Below are 19,724 nucleotides of genomic sequence, written 5' to 3'. Positions count from 1 at the left end.
TCATCACATCGTCAGTCTGTGCTTCATGTTTCAGTAACATTTATGGAACTGAAATCATGGAATAATTTGCAGATTAGAGAGGCCCCTTCACTGTCCACTTTTAAATCACATCATAAAACCCACTTCATTCTTTGGCTTTTAACCACAGTGACACTTAGTTTCTCTTGTAATTAAATTAGTGATTTAATTAATTATTTTACTTTTTCTTTTATTTGGATTTTATTTACATATTATGTAATTTTATTATATAGTTCCAATGTACAGCACTTTGTGTCAGCTGTGGTTGTTTTAAAATGCTTTATAAATAAAGGTGGTGATGATGATGATTTTCATAAAACTAAATATTTTAACACATGTATGCGCATATGTAATGTAGTGTACACATTAATGTGGTGGAAACAAACCGGTCGGTGGTTTAGTAACTGTGCAGCATCCTTTAAAACATCAAGCACGTTACAGGAGACAAAATCCATTTCTATAAAGGACATAAACCAGCATGAACACACAGGGAAAGATGAAAATAAATAATAATAAATGTTCCACCTCAGCTCTCCAACATTTTTAAGCAGCAGCTTTAAAAGCCTCACTGACATCCAGCAGCTGTGACCTGAATGTTGAGGTAATTTACACCTTAAAGGTTAAAATAAATATTGAAATGCAGAAATCTTGATTTTTAAACATTAATAGTTCAAACTTGCTCCTGTTGAGACATGCAGCCGGGGTGACTGACGGTTTAACCGGGTCTGAGGCTGCCTGCCCTGCTGGGATTAGTGAACTGCTCCTTTATCGTTCTGCTCCAATCACTGACGAGAAGGCGGGGAGAGAGAGGGGGAGAGAGAGAGCGGTGGGTGGGTGGGGGCGGGGCTGCTGCTGCTGGTGGTGTTTCAGCACCGCGGACAGCTCCTGCCTCTGGTCTCTGGGCTGCAGGGAGAAACAGCTGGACGAGACTACACACCGCTTCACTTCGATCCACAGACCGCCCCGAGCCCGCCCCACGCGATCCACGCGAGAACAGGCTGTCCGTGTTTCTCCTCCTTCTCCTCCGTGCTGACTGCTGTGTTCTGTGGCCTCGTTGAGGACTCCAGCCTCGGTTAACTGCAGCGCCTCTGCGCCTTCCGTCCGCTGGCTCCTCTTCCTGTTGTTGGCGGCCACGGTGTTGTGGGGTTTTCGGGGAGGGCGGGGCGGAGGAGCAAAGTTCACTTCTTCTTTGCTCTGATTATTTTTGGTGTCGTGCACCTGCGTGTGACATGTGCGTGTGCACGCCGCCGCTCGCTGCCCGGGTTTGTCTGCAGGCTCGGGAGCGCATGTTCCTCCGGGATGCAGAAGAAGTTGTGTAGTTCCTCTCGCGCTCTGCTGTGAGACAGGTGAGCTGCATCTGCAACGTTGGCTGGGATCCTCGCAGCAGAGTGCCACGGACTCGCTCGTTTCACGTGGACAAACGTCAGAGAGCACGATGAGGAGCCTCTGTGACTTTTTAAATTGCACCTAAGAGAGAGAGAGAGACGGGGGTGGGGTGGGGGTCCCTGTTAGTGCCCCGGCACTGCTGCAGGAACACACGCTTTGTTTCTTTAGCTGCTTAAACCGCTGGGATCGCGCGTGACAGTGGACACTGTGCCGCTCACCTCTTTACCCCTAACCTGAAAACAGAGCCCGACACGCGGGGAACGAAATGAAGAAGTTCCGGAAGGTGCTGGACGGCCTGACCACCTCCTCCCCGGGAGCCACTGTGGGCTCTCCGTCGTGCGGCAGCGCGGCCGGGACTCCCACGGCGGCTCCAACTCCGAAGGAGATCGACGTCCAGGAGACGCTGGTGTCGGAAAACTTCCAGCTGTGTAAGGTGGGTTGATGGAGGCGCTTATTTAGGCTACACCCGAGTGAACACGTGACCTGCGAGGTGCTACAGGCGGGCAGGTGCAGGCGGCTCTGGGCTTTGGGGTGGGGGTGAAAGTTGAATCTGTTGCTGGCTGTCAGAGGTTCAGCACCGCGGACAGCTCCTGCTCTCAGCGGCCTCCGAGTCTATCCGAGAACCGTTCATGTGTTTGTGTGTGCGCGTGCTTGTTCTCGTGTGTGCAGCACTGTGTCGGGCCGCAGTAAGTTGTGCACATGTGCAGCAGGGAGCTGAGAGAAAGTGGGTGAGCAGCAGCGTCCACGCTGCGTGGAGTGGGAGCGATGACATAACCGGTGAGCCTCGCTCTCATAAAGGAGTTCGAGCCAGAGGAAGGAGGCTGCAGTGCTGCTCAGTGAGGAGGGGGAGAATGAGGGAGGGGTGCTGAATGGGGGTATTTATAGCTTCCTCTGCCGCCCGTCGCAGCTCTGGTCCTGGATCCATTCTGCTGATGCAGTGAGGACTCTCAGGTTTACAGGGACGGCTCTGAATGGCTGTGAATAATTCATTGAGAATCTGAGAGAAAAGGCTTGTTTAGAGGAGTGTGTTATTATTAGGCAGAGTAACACTGCTGTGTGTGTGTGTGTTGGGCAGGTGGGGGGGGCTTGATTCAGGTTGGAAGGATGCGGCAGAGCAGCCTATAGCAGGCAGCAGAAAATGCTGGAAAAGAGCAGCAGGATGGCCGGGCCCTGTGCAGGAAGCTGCTCCTCCCCTGTGAGCGGCTGTGATGCTTCTATTGACTGAACTTCTCAGGAGGAAGCACTGAATGTACAAACATGCCTTCAAGCACACGTTTGTCCTGAGTTTGTGTCAGAGGAGGTTGCATGTCATGGTTAGTGTGTCAGGTAGTTGTGGTGGTGCAGACAGGGCTCGGGTGTGATTAATTACAACATGCACCAATGACAGAGCTTTATGTTGTATGAAGGCTGGACTTTGATGGGTGGAAGAATGAGTTTTCAAAGCCTGTCATCCTGCGCCAGATGTGCACATTAGGAGTGGGAGAACCATGAATGACTGTTAGCAAACCTGTGTACGCTGAACACAGCAGAAGCTGCTTGTTCGCTTTAGCTTCAGCATCAAATTCACAGAATTCTGAGGAAAGCGAACACGTTTCATCTGTCGCATTATCACTTCCTGAATTCAATAACTCGTCCTCATCAGGGTAAACAAATCGTCTTCTCCTGGCAGGAACCAAATTTGTTTTTGATTAGTTAATGAACGTCACTGGGGGTCGACCACAAGCTGAGAGCTGATGGTGGTCCTGATGAGGTTACACCCACCAATGTTTCAGAGACGCTGCTGCTGTGAGACTCAGATCACTTCACTGCAAATGCAGTAATTTCACTCAGCAATAAAACTGGTAACACACACATGTTCATTATCACTTATTGAACTGTAGACATCAGAGAGAGACAGCTGACAGGAAAAGCCTGGTACTGGGTCCATGTCTGTGGGTCTGCTGGAGTGATGGAACTAAATATTCCCTCTTCTGGTGATTTTATATTCATCCTGCTGATCTTCCAGAAGTTTTTGGTTTGGCTAAAAAACCTGCAAATCCCAGAGAAGAGCATTCATATCATTTCATACTTAATGTGTGCTTCCTACCAGGACAGAGATGTTCCATGAAAGGGTCACGGTGAACACTCACAACACCTCACAGCCACGGTAGCAAGGTGCCGTCCAAACCATAGCAGGGCCACCTGTAGTGTGGAGCAAGGTTTGTGTTTTCCTTTTATTCGTCACCCGTCAATCTATGACAGTTACCTAAATTTTCATTCATTACTCTAAATGCTGTAGATAGGATCAACATTCTCTGACGTAATTCTGTGGGCTGGTGCAGCGTGTGGGAGTGTTTGGCTAACTTCTCAAAGTTAGTCATGACTTCTGTCCTCGCTCTGCAGTGTGGGAAGAAGCAACAGTGCAGATTTTATTAGACAGCGTTTTGGTGTGTTTGTAGTTTGTACAGGAATGCACTCCAGACCAATTAGAGCGCTGCTGAAACAAGTCTTCAGTGAAATCTTACTCAGACTGAAGGAGAAAACGAGGAAAACGTGAGGCGCAGGTGGCTCTGAGGCTCATCGAGTCCACAGATTGATTTTGGTTAAGAGCAAAATGAGTTCATTTTGTGTTCGAGGAGGAACGAGGAGACAGAGAGCGCGTGAGGGCAAGGCTCTGGGCAGATTCACAGGCTGAGCAACACCATGATAATGCATTCAGATATACATCATATCATTTAAAAACGTTTCCCACCTCACAACTGAAATCTCTTTACATTTCATTTGCATTGAGAATGCCGGGGTCGTGGTTAAAGCAGTTTTTTTCTCAGAGCACGCTGACAGAAGTCTGCTTGGACTCGACCAACATGGTCTACAAACTGGCTGTGAGATTTGTCAGAGCACAGAGAGCTCCGTTATCTTATGAGAGGTATATAACGGCTTTCTTTCAAACTCATAATTAGAAGTTGCTGCACACAGCAATAAGAAACCGAAACAACAGAATAGAAATATCAGCAACCCAAACACGGACCGGACAAAACGTTAAAATGGTCTTTTAGTACTTAACTAAATGCACAGGAGCAACACACGGCCTAAAAGAAGCCTTAAAAGTGGTTCATAAAGAGCAGGAAGTCTATGACAGGCTGACAGTGAGAGGTCATGAAGGAACGAGCCGATCGTCTGACAGCTGGGCTGAAAATAAGCAAACGATCGCTCGGAGCGAGGTTTTACCTACGTGTAAAAACCCTCATCTGGAGTTCGGAGGACCGATTCCGAGATGCTGCTGGTTAAAAACAGCGCTCAGCTCCAGCAGCTGATCCCCGCACTGCCTCGTGTGCCCGTTACCAGCTGCTGGTGGGGAAATGAAGCAGTTTGCTGGACATGTTCGACAACAGAGCAGCATCGTTTCAGCACCGTGCACACTGTATGGAATCACTGTGGCACACCAGGTGCATCCCTTCATGCCTCATCTCACCTGTGTAATCCAGCACTCATCATCTCAGTCTGTTTCCAGGAATGTGACCGTAATTTCACTCGTCCTGAAAAGTCTCAGGAGGTTAAAGAGGTGCAGCACATTTGGAAAGAGATGGAGCGTAAAGCTTGTACTGTAATTGCCCTTTTGAAGACTCTCGAGGAAGCCAGGCCCTGAAAGGACAATTCAGGTTTGTCTACAGGTAAAATTAGCTGTAAAGAGAGGAAGCAAAACAACATAATTGGAGCTGATAATTTTATTATGTTTGTGTCTGTTCACGAGTGGCCAAAAATTCGTTAAAACTGTGCCGTAAACAGCACAGCCCACACTTAGTTTATTAAAAATGCAGTAGACAGCTTGTATTTTTCAAAAATAGAAGCTCTTCACGGTGGAAAATCACTAACATGCAAATTTTTATTGCCAGCGTCTGTTTTAAAAGCTGTCATTTGCATTCTGTGAAGGCTTTACCTAAAGTCACTTCATTTGCATCACACGTGCTGCTTCTGTTTTACCCCATCACCTCTCCAAACTGCAGCACCGACTCTTGAATTTTAATCACTGAGAAGTGGTGGGTTTATAGTCATCAAGTCCAAGTTTCTGCCATGGAGAGCATGACTCTAATCCTTTTAGTTCGATTTCTGAAGACTGTGATACGTGTGGGCTAATGCTAAAACAGAAAAACTCTGAGGCTCGAGCGCATGCTTGAATGTATTTGTGTGGATGCAGAGTTAGTCCTAGGCTGGACCGCGAACACGCGGCAGCATTTATGATACAACATGTGCAAAATGAGCTGCTTCAGAACAGCGTGTAGAGTGGTAGAAGCATCTGCAGGAAAACCACCCCGACTCCCATAACTAACACACATTTATAATCGATCATATTTAGGAAGCAGCATGAAATAAAATTCACTCAAATGTTTTCATTTTTCCTTCCAGACTGAAGATTTAATCACACAGGAAAACACAGATCAAGTATTTTGTACCTTTGTTGGTCTTGGTTGGTTAATGACTTCGTTTTTAATGTGCAGCCTGCTAGCAGGTGCACTGCCAGGACATCTTGACCCCATGTCATCTTTTTAATCTGAACAGGGAACGTATGACAGGCTGTGCAATTTTATTTCAAATTTCCAAATGAGATTTAAAACAGCCACAAAGGCTCCATTTCTCCTCCTGTGCAGTGGAGGGCCGGGTCTGAGGGTTTGCAGCTGAGCTCCATCAGCAGCTTGGTTTGAATATTGTACAGATGTTCACGTCCCGCAGGGCCGGGACTGAAAGTGTCCTCTGACTTCTGCAGTTGTACCTGTGGCAGATCAAAATCTTTCAATTACCCTGTGAAATATCTCAACGTGCACTTGATGGGCTGTCTGTTCATACTTCATGGTTAACGGGATGAGTCATGCTGGCTCTTGTGTCGCTGCGAGGCTGAAATATAAAATGTCAAGAGAAAAATGAATCGTAGTGTTTCCTTCACTCTGTCAGCACCGTCATCAATCCTTTCAGAATTCGTGGACCGTGACCTTCCCATGACCCCAGCCTCTGTATTTCCAGATAACGATGGTATGCTAACGTGCAGAATGTTAGTTTGCTGGCAGTGGGACTTTCCAGCTTCAGCTTCAGTGAGTTTTGTGCCAAAGCTTGTTAGAAACTTTGTGTCGTTCGCACAGCTGGATGTTTCTACCTGAAGAGACTGCTACTTAAAGACGGGCCATTTTTACAGGGAAGTGTATTTCAGAGCCTCGGCTTCACTCATCTGAACCTCAGTTGGAGAGTAAATACTAAAATCCCAACAAACCATTAGCAAAATGGTTTTGATGTAAATCCTCGGGGAACCAGGGTCAGGACGAGTATTTCACAGAAGAAAAGCTTCTGGTTAAACTCTTGGTTGGAGTTCAGAGGTCAGGCGTTTCCAGCGCTACGTCTCCTTTCTTAGACAACATAATATGTGGGCTTGTAAAGATGACATCACTTCTCTCCCTCACCAGCGACCCTGCGAGCTCTCCATGGGTGTGATGACTCAGTGGGTTGGCTTCCAGCTAGTCTCACATTACCATGTGTCGGCTGCCTGTCAGAAGCCACAGTGTGGGATCAATTAGGGAGGAGTTGATGTCAGGCAGAGAAGACCAGATAGGTGGAGGAGATGCTCTGTAAACTGTACACACATGTGTGTGTGTGTGTGTGTGTGTGTGTGTGCGCACTCGGGCTCAGTTAATGAGTTTATTTATCCTGAATTACATGAAAGCAATTATTAGTCTTATGAAGGAGAATCAGGTTAGAGGATTAGCTGTCGGTGAAGTGTGCCGAAGCTCAAAGCTGTGGATCTGTCTGTGTTTGAGAGAGGAAAAGAGGAACGGCCTCCTCTTGGTTCTGTGTGGGCTTTCCACGCCCGCTCGGCGACAGCAGCCTGCCTCACCTCACGCTGTGCAAATATAATCCAGTGAGCTATTCAAACAGCCTTTGTTTCACTCAGTTTCCATCTTTCCTGCTTCTGTCTGAGTGACCTGTGCTTCTTACTGCGAGCATTAGCTTTTCATATAGACAAATCTTTACCGTTAAAGCATTACAATCGCCCTCGATTTTCAGGCCCCGCCCTTTCCTGGACGGCTCCATCCACCATATGTTCTTATCAGTTTTGTCATGTTATAACTGCTCATGTTTACGAGGCCACGTTGTGTAAGGGGAAGAATCACTGCTGACACACAGCATCAGTCTCGTCGTTCATAAAGGCTCTTCAGAATCTGCGATCTGTCTAATGAGCAACAGCAGAGCCGCCTGCTGTTCTTCCTCCTCCTGAAACTTCTGTCCATCCTGTGGCTGCCTGCAGACAAACATCAGCAGTGCACATTTATTGGCCTCTCTATACACACTACTGTTTAATTCTCCACACAATGAAATCACTGCAACGCTTTAAAACCAACACCAGGTTCCTTCCTCGCCTCTCTGAGTGGGCAGTACATCCCTCTGCTCTTAAGAGCCACGCTCTTAAGAGCCACGCTCTCAAGCACCGTGCAGTCCTCATCTAACTGGTGTTTAGAAGTATGTGACTGAAGAAGCCAGAGTTTAAATCATCATTATTAGTGCTCCTCCACAAAGAAATCCATAATTTGGTGCATCTGGCGAGACAGACATCATAATGAAAAGCTGCAGAGATGGATGCAGTTTTAACGTGTGAAGGAGTCACGATGTCACATTATCAGTCATGAAATATGATTATTTTGTCCACTTCTACATTTCCCATGAAGCCCGAGGCCCCATGCCGACGCCATGGCTGATTCATTAACTGCTGGGATTAAAATGTTAAACCCTGTGCATGATACATCCACACTTGGCTGCACGCTGACCCCATGAAGCTGCAGTCGACAATCGCAACCATGCGAACACGCGTGAGCAGATAGCATTACTTTACACACGCGCGGAATAAATCACAGATTTGAGCTGTCAGCCACTTTCATCTGAACTGATGTGTGCTTAAGTCGAAGGGGTCAGTGCTAAACGCTGCCAGATATCAGAGAGCTGTAAGCTGCTGTCAGCACACTGCTTGCTTGTAAGGAAGTAAATACTTGTATGAAGCTCTACAGTCATCAGACAGACATCACCATCCCAGCTGTCGTCGGGGTCAAAGGCCCGGACAGGTCACCACACTGACACACTCAGAAGGACAGCGATCACACCCACAGATGATTTAGAATCACCTAACGCATGTGTTTGTACCAAGAGAGGAGCAGAAGTGCCCACAGAGACCTGCACAGACACCCCCCCCACACACACACACACACAGACTAAGAAGGTTAAAATGATAGAAACCCTTCTGTCACAGCAGCAACTGCATCAATAATAGAACAAACACAGAGAGGAAATAATAAGAAGACAAAGAAACAGGAAGACATCCAGAGTACGAAGCATCAGGACAAACCTCTGAGAGTAAACAGTTCATGAAAAGATTTAAAACACCAGCCCGACCCTCACAGGGAGGCTGACATTACATAATGCAGGAGCCGAGTTAGGAAAGCAAAGATGGTTCCACGTGGATCTGTGTGGGTATGTGCACATAACATGCCCCCCACACAAATGATTCAGATTAGAAATATATAAATACACACAGACAAAGGCAAACATATAAGCACCCCCCCCTCGCACACTAACGCCTGCTCTTCACCGTCAGGTCCTTCATTCATTTTCATATTGCTGAGCCCTCACTCAGCATCCTCGCCCTGTGCACCGAGCTCTGCGCGTGCAGACAGTGGATAGAGGAAGTGCTTATTAGATCAGCCTCGCTCTAAGTGACGAATGAAAGTCCCCTCATTGTTTGGCTTTTCAGCATGATGCAGAATCACACTCTGAAATCCTTCAATCACTTTGTTCATGGAAAACAGAGCCTGCAGGAGACGCTGGATATGAAAAGCTGGTCATGCCACAGTTTTCTGTTTTTGGTGCAAAGCAGTGATTCTCGTGCTGGATCCTGTCAGTGAGCTGACTTCCTCAGCTGGCACATTTGGAGGTAGTGGTTATCGCTGCTGTGAAACTGATCTGTTTCTCACTCTTTATGTGCCATTACGTCATGTCTGCTCGATGCTTTTCACAGCAAACAGAAGGAATGTGCTCAGGTGCAGAATCGGATCTGGCTTCAGAAGCAGAAGCTCTGAAAGCTGCTATGACCTGATATCTGTTCAGTGATGTGGAACCAAAGAGATGCAGCTGTGTTAAGATACATTTCTCTATTTTTAGAATATTACTGTATATTCGATATTCAGTGCAACTATTTTTAATTCAAAGACTAAAAATAAGAATTCATATCTCAGAGTTGAGGAAGCATTGATGTGTCGATCACAGGCAGGACTCTCTGGGTTCAGGTGTGTTTTGTAACAACTGTTTTTTTCATGCTTGTTTCCCACATACAGAGCCCCCCCAGCTCAGCTCTGCCTTTATTTTCAGCCGACAGGATCAAAGGAATTTCAGAGCACGCTGGAAATATCTCGCTGGTGGGGAAGCCCACGTGGATCCGTGTTTGTTTGATGGTCTCTCTGACGCTGTAAAGTAAATTGGTGCGGAAGACTGTGACACGTTCCTCTGCACTGCTGTCTGTCATGGTGACATTAGCCGGAGGGGACAGGTGCTACAACACCTGGGTGATGCACATGAACTAATTGTATGTACAAGGGCAACACACGGGACGAGCTGTATGTGCAAGGAGTTCATAACCTTTGCAGTCAGACACGCTTCTAACTGTGCTTCCAGCAGCTGCTAATTTCACATCCTTTCCTGTTGGTTTGTTTAATGAGGTGTTTATTAAAAGCTCTGAAATCTCTGGCTTGATTATAAAGCAGATATGTTTCAACCAGGCCAGTTATGTAATTCAGGATTGATTCGGCCTTATGGATTTGCATACAGTGTTGCCACGGGAGCGCTGAAATACTCCAATTTGAATTTTAAATCACAGCTGAGTGTGGGCTTCATTGATCTCGAGTCATTTCCTGTGACGTGCAGGCCTTCAGTTCAGTTCTTTTTCATAATAACAGCTGCTGCGCTCCATTTTAGATCAATATAAACATCTGCATAAAACACGGCTTCTTACTAAAAGCTTCAAAACTTTTGAACTTCAAGTTTCAAACAAAGTCAAACTAATTTGGACAGAAACATCGATAAAAGATTCTGCGCACGCACGAGGCCATTCACTGTTAATGCGAGTTTTTTAATTACAGAGCAGCGTTTGGTTTTTAAGATCAAGGTTTCAACGTGTAGCAACAGCATCTTTGTTGTGTTTACCAAACAAAACCAGCCAAGATATAATAACCTGTAATTATGAAATCTTTCTCAGGCACAACAGGACTCGTGTGTCCCGATTACTGCGGCCACATAACACGTTTGCCTGCTCGTATATTCAGTTCTAACATGGTTGCAGTCGGTCCTTTGACCTGTGAAAAACAAGAAGCTAGTCTATCATGTCATAAAATTAAAGAAAAAAATCCCTCAAAGAATCAAATATTAAAAGAAACTGTTTCTCTGCAGTGGATGAGACGACTCAATCTCACCACAGTTTCACGTAACAGGAACGAAAGAGTAAAGTTTACCTCGGCTTCATTCTTTATTCTAACCTATAAGATCAGTTTGACAACCTGAACCACGAGAATCATGTGACTCGAAGACAACGCTGCTTCATTAAAGTGTGGCGCTGCCATCCTTCACGCTTTCTGTCACTTCTGCAGCCGGTCCGTCCCGTTATCTCGTCCCCAGAAACACTTCAGCTGTGTTCAGTGTGCGTTTGTAGCATTTTTCTGTTTTCTGGTTGCGCTGTGTTTGACCTCTCAGGGCCACCGTAAATTACGCCTTTGAGTTGTTTGGCTATCTCAGAAAGTGCCCCACAGGAGAGAAAAAGACATTTTTTAATAAAAAAAAAAGGTACTTTTAAGTTTTTTCATCACAAAAATAGACCAGAGACCAGAGACTAGATCAGCCATGAACTAAGTTAGCTTACAAACGAGTTTGAGGCCAGTTAGCACAGAGTTTAACAGAAAACTGAGACTCCGCCCATTTTTTGTTTACTAAAAAAATGGGAGGAGTCTAACATACCTATGTGACTCCAGCCAATAGATATTTAAGCAAACTAATGTAATCAGAGTAATTTACTAAGCTAACACTGAACGTTTCAATGATTAAATTAAAACTGAAAATTTTGGACAGTGAATAAAAACTTTATTCAACCTCAGATGTGACAACAGAAACACAGAGACGTGACCTCCTGTGTGCACGGCGCTTCTCTTATCACTTCTCTTTCTTCTGCCTTCCTCTGCTGTCTGTTCACATACTACTCTCTCTATGTATTATTCACCACTTGTCAGAGCTCTCGCCTCAAACTGCACATCACAAGTGGCCTCTCCATCACTTCCTCCATTTACTCGTGAGCCGTGTGCAAAGCTCCCCATGCGATTTCCTTGTGTCAATAAATGTATCCAAGCACCATCACAATCAGGGTGTAGCGTCTGGTTAATGCATGACTCATTAGATCAGTCGGGTCCTCGGTGATGCTGCCGTGCTGCTTAATGAAGGGATGAAGCAGTGAGTTTTTAAAGTTAGAGAAACGGTGGGGCAGCGCTCCACATGGCGCCCTGTGACGCTGATGTGTCTAAAGCAGAGTGGCAGATATGAGTACATGCACAGTTTCTGTGCTGGTTGTTAGGAACTGCTCGGGTTTGTTGATTCTGCTATTTTTATGTCCTAACTCCATTTTCCGGAGGTCATTTGTCAGACGACGCGTGAACAAAATAGTCGTACATTCGGCTGTGAAATCTGAATTTATGTACCTTATACCCCGTGTCTCCAAAAATAATAGCTTTGTTCAGGTACTGAAAACATTTTGCTGCTGTTGGTGTCTCAGCACACACGATCCCCACGAGCGCTGCGGTCAGTGCTGCGCAGGCCACACACAGCATGTCCATGTTAATCACACCACTTGTTTACTTTTCACTCAGCTGCTTGTGACATTTATGATAATTAGCTTGAGCTGATTTAATGCAATATTGAGCTGATGATGATTATCATTAGAGGTGTCAATAACAAGGTCGGTGCTGGCTTAAACTGAGAAGCTAGCTAGCTTTTGTACCTTAGTGGTTGCTAATGACTGAGAAGCAGAGGAGAGCTGACGTGTTACTCTTATTTATCTCGTGCACACTGAGCTCCACAAAATTAGCAGCGTAGCGCCTTTATGTTGTAGTCACATGTAGATCACAAACATCCCGTGCTGCTTCTCTGTGTTGATCCGTATTTGGAGACATAGCTGCTCAATGCACAATTGGCTGGCAGTGTTGGGTGCTGCTTGCTATTTATAGAAACAGGGGTCTAGACCAGCTCTGCAGCTGAACGCTGTGTGGAGAAAGAGGCTCGTGGGTGGCATGAGGTGGTATTAGTCTTGGGGGTGGGGGGTGTATGCGTGCAGAGGGTGATGCGATTGAACATCACGCTAGCGTGCATAAAGGTTGTGTTTATGTGGACATCAGAGAGAGCGGAGCAGGGAGGAGGGTGGATGGAGACGGGAGTTGATGTAATGTAGCCTCTGGCAGCCATAACACAGATGTACTGCAGGTGGTCCTCAGATACTCGCTGCTCGCTGCGTGCACACATGCATGTGTTCGCCTACATCCACAGCATGAGCATGCTTGTAATAATTAGGGTTTGTTTACTCTCTCGTCTTAATTTAACTGGTGTGTGTTTGACTCACAGACTGCAGACGTAATAGGATGCATACGTAGATAGGTGTGTGCTGCACTTCACTGTAGGATTACCTAATGCAGCTGTGGCCTTCAGAGTTTTGAACTAAGGGTTTTCCTGGAGTCAGATACTCGGGGTAGTGGGCGGGGCCTCAGTGGATCGGGGTAGTTCCTGAACTTCGAGCTGATGCTTGATTGGACTGGGATCTGGGGACTTTGGAGGTTGTGTCGTTGCCTCGGGCTTTTTGTCGTGCTTCTCGAGCCGTTACTGAGGATTTTTCTGTGGAGTGGCATGGCGCATTGTCCCGCTGGAGGAAGCTTTCATGGGGGAAGTTCTTAGTGTGCAACAGTGCTGTGTCAAAGCAAACGGGACACGAATGATCCGAGGCTTCCCAGCAGAATTGTACCGTAACAGGACTGCCACTGGAGAGGCACCATGATCATAGCTGAGATTTTAAGCATTGAAACAGCACTGACAGGATCGTCTACAGCTCTGTCAAAGACTCATTTACTGTCTGACAGCAAATGCAAATACATACGCTGTTCTTATTTTTGATAAATGGAGCGTCAGAGGAGGGTGAACATATGTCAGAGTGTCGTATTGTTCTGAAGGCGTCACTCGTAGAACGACTGGCTGGCTAAGGCTTGGTGTTAAACTTGACCTTACAGGGAGGTAAAAGAAAATCATTTAACCTTGACGTCAAGAGGATAAACTATTCATGCAATAAAAAGCTTTAACAAACATCTCTGACTAATTAAGGGCATGGGACAGCTGAGCTGGAGCTCCTGATGTTAGCAGCCTGTGCAGAGAACATATTAAATCATGCAGAGAATTACAATCTCCAAGCTGTTGTTTTTCAAAGTAGCTTAAGTCAGTTTATGGTGCATATCCAAGTGTCACGGCTCAGTGCCTTCAGAAGCATCAGCAGCCCTGTTATTTCAGAGTTACGCACACACTCAGCAGTACATGTGGTAGCTGTTATTAAAGAGGGAATTAAATAATGGAAAAATGTATTTAGTGGGAACGTTTGTATAGAAATGAGCACAGGCTCAGGTACCTGTGAGAGCTTTCATGTCAACAGTTATCGGGTTTTAAGTGATGACATATGAGCCCTGCTTCTGGGCCCAAACTACTGTGTTTATTAAGGCTGTTGTGTTTTTAACATGTTTTGTATCTTGTTCTATTTAATCTGAACAAAAAAAACAAAAAAACAGTCAGTGATCCCTGTCGGCCTCTCTCGGTTTTTACCACCACTGTTCATTTTAAAGCTCAGATTTTAACCCTTACGATGTAGCTACAGCCCAGCCCATGCAGCAGTATATTAATGACTAACCTCATATTGTGGATGGATTATCTCAGTTGTTCTCCTGACTGAAGTTTGGTCCGTTTACAGCATCCTGCCATGTGATTACATTTGTCTCTAACCATCAGGAACCCTCACGTTAACTTTTATCGAGTGGGAAAAAGTTAGCGTTCATCCTCCAGCTTCAGTGTGTTTATGCTATGTTAACATAGCTGTGTCGCTAGCGATCACGTAGCACATCATTATATACCAGCTAGCCCAACTTCAGTAACCCTACAAACGCCACTGCTGTTTAGTTTTCTGTCTTCATTTATGTTGGAAGTGATAACAGAGCTGTACGTTTGGATTTTTTCAGAAATCTCTCAGTCAGAACATGCTACATCATATTTAGCTAACTAGCGAGCTAACTTCCTGCTAACTTCTAACTCTGTTAAATGTAATAAATTCTGTTTTCATGGATGTTAAAGGTAATTGTTACACCTGGTAAAGCAGCAACACTGATCATTTTATTACAGATGAAAGAATTTAGACAGTTTGTAACTCTCAGTGATGACGCAGTGTTCGTTTGACTTTGGGACCTGAAGCGGAGTTTGGGCCCAGGCATGGCTAATGACGTCAGACTTAAAGACCGGATAGGGATAGACCGTGAAGCATGAAGTAATGAAAGCTCATTATATTAATCATCATCCCCAGTGAGTGTATCTGCACTGCATAAAACAGGTGGCAGAATTATTAGAAATACAAAGGTCGTCAGCTGCTGCGTGCTGTGATCTGAACACTAAACTGTGGAACTATTCTTTATTTTTTAAACGTCATTCAGAGCAAATGAAATGAAACTGCTGATTCATAAAACGTCTGTTTAGATCAAAAGCTTATTGTTTATTGTTTCTTACTCACAGGCTGGACGCGGCGTGGAACCCGACCCTGTTTGTGTGACGGATAGCGACCTTAGGATACGTCTCACTCTTGATTAGTGTGCTACACACACACAAACACACACTCCCTCTCTGGTACTCGGAGTTGGTGAGCGTTGGTTCTCATCACTCTGCTGAATCTGGCAACAATGGCTGCCAAAACCCACACTGTGGATTTAGAACTGGAAGTGTATCATTCAGCAAGTTTCCTTCAGAGTTTTGCAAATGAAATGTATTTTGTAACAGCCACACATTCTCTGACAAACAATGCAACCTGTGTTTTTGCGTGTGTTAATTCCACAGTGTGCGCTGAGAGGCTTTCACTGTGACTCACTTTGAGGAGTTTAGAGATAAACACTTTACAGGATGCAGCTTAGTCTGTGTGTGTTGCACCGGTTTGTCTGAACTGGAGGAAATCAGCCCAACAACTTTCTCATTCAAAGCTAAAAATAAGAAACTATTTTATATTCTGTATCATCCTGTAATATTACTTTCTAATACTGCAGTTTTCCCATAAACATGTTTTCAGTCAGCTCTGGTGATGTCCACAGCTTTGCATCCCCCCACAGCAGATTACTGTAAGTGAGCCACTGCTGGGAAATTTAACATGACTTACAGCAGACAGCTGCAGAGCATGCACTGCATCTCAGAGTGGGAGAGACAGCCATGTTTTGCCAAGTCAGGCTTTTGTATTTGACTGTGAGTCGAGTTCAATTTCCTTCAGTTCATAATCCATTTACAGCATGAATAAGAGGTCCTGCATCCTCGCTCATTACTTACTGTAAAGCCTCTGTGTTTCATCAGCAAGTGAGTGTTAAAGATATATAGATATATAGATAGATAGATAGATAGATAGATAGATAGATAGATAGATAGATAGATAGATAGATAGATAGCAGTACTTTTGCACTTTTACACTCACCTGTTGTCTAAAACTGTATATTTTCTGTTTTTCTGAAGCGTCTCTGTAAACCTCAGAGATGGCTGTGTGGGAAAATCCCAGCAGATCAACACTCTGTAATAGTCTGTTGGCAGCACCATGTTCAAAGTCACTTAAATCCCATTTGGTCCTCACTCTGATGCTCAGTTCGAGCCGCGTCTACACGCAGCCCTGCGTATTCTTCGCTGCTGCCCTCGCCGTCGTTCATTTTAAAGCTTAACCTCAGTCACAGAAAACAGTAGCACTGCAGTCACAAGTGTCTGTGTGTTATTACTGGGTTCAGTTAATGAACAGCACAGCAGCAGGCACACAAATGATTGTCATCATTCACAAAATGTGTTCACATAAAATATGTGCTCACGTTAAAATGTGGTAAAAATGAAAATGATTGAGTCCTTTTGATGTCATTAGTCATGTTTAAGAGTTCAGTGTTGTAGAGTGTGACCTCATTAAAGGTGAGACTAAATGTGTTGAAGCTGAAACGACACCTCTGCAGCTGGAGTCCCGCTGAAACGAAGCATTTCCTGCTTCCTGTTTGACATCACTGTTATAAATCAAGATGATCTGTGTGTTTCTTTGCAGACGGTGCGTCATGGTTTCCCTTACCAGCCCACCGCTTTGGCCTTTGACCCCGTGCAGAAGATCCTGGCCATCGGTTCGAGATCTGGTGGAGTACGAATGTATCCTTTACTTCCTGTTCACTCGCCCCGCCCACACACACAGCAATGACCTCTGATCACACACAAAACACAGACTTAATGTATTTACTGTAAATACTTTACTGCTGCCACAGAAGCAGGCGGCTCCCACTGTGTTATGTCTCTCCTCCTGTACAAACCAAGCAGGGGCCTCCGCATCTCCGACCTTTGACCTCCTCCCCTGGTTCTGTTTCCTCTTTCTATCCTGTCATTTCGTGTCACTCACTTGTCTGGTTGCAGACTCACCCTCCAACAGCCCGTCTCCTGGGTCACAGGGATGGTGGAGGACGAGTAACTGCAGCACAGGTAGGATGTTACACCCTCGTTAACACCGAGCGTCCTCCTCCAGCAGAAGCACCAAACACGGACGCTGCAGCAGCCACGCAGACATCCCGCCGGGGTGACGCGTGAGCGGGCCGAGTGGTTTCTGTGCTGTAAGAAAGCGTAAAAGCTCCAGAGTGTCAGAGGTGGACGTGACGCTGTGTGAATATTTGTCTGATGATGGCTGATGAAACCAGACAAAGCTAACGGCTGAACCAAATACTTCATCTCTGCTCTGAATCCGTTCTTCCAGCGGATCAATATCCCAGCATTTTCCTTTTTAATATGTTCTTCATTCCATAATTATTTCTTTGTATTAGATTTGATTTAAATATTAAAGTGTTACCGTCCTGCAATCATGAAAAATAGATTTATCCAATCAGATTTTTTAAAACTTTATCTCTAGGAAGAGAAAATGCAGCAGCTGGCTCAGTAATTGCTACAGACTTCACATTCAGGAGGAACAGAGCTCTGTGTGTGTTTGTTATGGATGGACGACAGATTACATCCAGGACCTGAATCCAGGTTCTTCTAGCACACGTCGTGCTACCTTCACAAATACATTTTAAATTAAGTATGAAAAATGATCTCGTGAAATCCAAGAAAACATCACCAGATATTTCTGTGGATTTCAGCCTTGGCGCAGGTGTGCAGCCTCCTTCAGCGCTTACTCATAAAGTGATGGGCGGATTAATCAATTATGGTTTGATTTATCCCTAAAATCGTATCCCCAGGCCCCGCCGAAGGCCGGAGCTGCTTGTTTGCAGAGCTGGATCTTCTCTCAGGTGACTGCAGTGCCTTCACCTCTGGGCTTTCTCTAAGCATGCAGATACCTGTGCTCTCAGACACCTGAGGGGTCCATGTCTCTGGTTTTCGGTTTGTTGCAGATTGGGACGCGCTGTAGCTTTAATTTAATCTGCTTGTCATCTTTGATCAAACTGAGCTGAGAAGCTTTAAACCTGGTTCAGGTGAGATCAGGTTTAGATGAGTTAGCCGTTAGTCCCCACTGCTGTGTCCTACACCTGACAGTAGAGCTCGGCTGGGCTTGCAGCTGGATGGAAGCCCTTGAGTGACTTAGCATTTGTATTGACATGCTGCACACACCTCCCTCGGCTCCCGAGTGGCCCATCACAGACTCTCTGGCTCTCTCTCGGTCTCACTCCTCGATTTTGCCCTTTCTCAATCTGCCTCGCCTGCTGTCGTCTTCTGTCTCGTGGACCTTCCCCTGTTTCTGCTTTTATTTATTCACTTTACCCTTCATCTGTCCTTCACAGCCTGTCTCAGTGTCCTTCCTCTTCCTCCCGAGGCTTTGAACATTCACCTGTCATCTTCTGTAACGCTCTCCTTTTGTTTCTCCTCTAGTTTCAACACTTTTCCTCTCTGAGTCCTTCGTTTAGCTGTTTTACTACGGCTAGTTGAAATGTATGTAGAAATGTATGCTTGGTTAAAGCGATCAAAGTTAATGTTCACATGACACTGTTGACTGCAGGACTGTGGGTTTGTGGGCCGTCTGTGGGAAGTCGGTTTCCCAGCGTGTGGTCTGCCTCTGTACATCCTGAACAGTGATCAATACGTCGGAGTCCCAGTGGAATCTGTTTGCTTTGTTTTCATCCTGAATCCTTGTTTTTTATACCTAAGTGGGCGGCTTCATGCATATTTACTTAAGTACTTGTTTCAGTTGAAGTCTTGGAGCTGCTCTTCATCACTAACCTAACAAACAGTTAATAATGTGATCTTATTTTATTACAGCAGCTCTGTTTCTTTATGCTGGTTTACCTGATTCCTGCTGAGTGGGCTTCAGTGTTTGGGGCGAGTGTGCTTACGTACACTCAGAGCAGATTTGGGAAGCTGGTTCAAAGCGGCGCTGTGGATTCGGTGGCTTGAGGAGTTGCTGCGATAGCTGAGATGACTTTCAGTGGCTTAAAAATAGCAGGAATAGAAGTTGTGAAAGAAGCATGAAGGTAGAGACGGATAGAGGTGGCACACTGTGGAGAACAAAGGCAACTTCAGTTACATTATTAAGGATGGTGATAAAAGTACACAAGAACAGATATTTAAGTCGCAGCTCTCTGCTGACATTTACATCTTTACCAGCTACAAACAAAGATGATCCTCACAGCTGCTCTGTGCTGGAGCTCACTGTCACGTTTTTATAACCAGACTGAAGCAAAAATCTGCTTCATGAAAACAAACGTTGATTCTTTGATAAACAGAATCAGCAGGAGGAACACGGAGAAAGTCCCAGTGTGTCAAATCTCAGCATTTTAGCACCACAGCAGCTTATTAACACAGACGCTACAGCTCGGGTCAAAACACAGACTGGACCGTTTTAAGCTAACGCTATGTTGTCTGGGTTTTAGCTTTGAGCCTGACTTCATCAGCTCGAGGTGTTTGGACCTGCTCTGCTCTCTGTGGGCAGAAGAACGCCGTCTGCAATAACACCACCACTCATTCACCTATAAGTATGTCAAAGATGGCTCCGCCCCTCCCTGACCCCG

General features: G+C 45.5%; 1 protein-coding gene across 16 annotated transcripts in view; it reads left to right on the top strand.

Annotated features, from left to right (window-relative positions):
* Positions 1–857: 857 nt before the first annotated feature.
* stxbp5l (syntaxin binding protein 5L) overlaps positions 858–19,724 on the top strand; it is a 129,903-nt gene continuing 111,036 nt past the window's right edge. For all 16 annotated transcript variants that reach the window (XM_084907696.1, XM_084907694.1, XM_084907692.1 and 13 more), the window contains exons 1-2: positions 858–1,837; positions 16,790–16,887. In XM_084907696.1, coding sequence (XP_084763822.1) covers positions 1,670–1,837; positions 16,790–16,887 — 266 coding nt within the window. In that variant the 5' untranslated portion in view covers positions 858–1,669. The remainder of the gene's footprint in view (positions 1,838–16,789; positions 16,888–19,724) is intronic.

Source organism: Perissodus microlepis, chromosome 16, assembly GCF_051167445.1.
Source record: "Perissodus microlepis isolate ML-2025 ecotype Zambia chromosome 16, ASM5116744v1, whole genome shotgun sequence".
NCBI classification, from domain to species: domain Eukaryota; kingdom Metazoa; phylum Chordata; class Actinopteri; order Cichliformes; family Cichlidae; genus Perissodus; species Perissodus microlepis.
The sequence above is the reverse complement of the archived record's forward strand: the minus strand, read 5'-3'. Positions and strand labels throughout refer to the sequence as shown.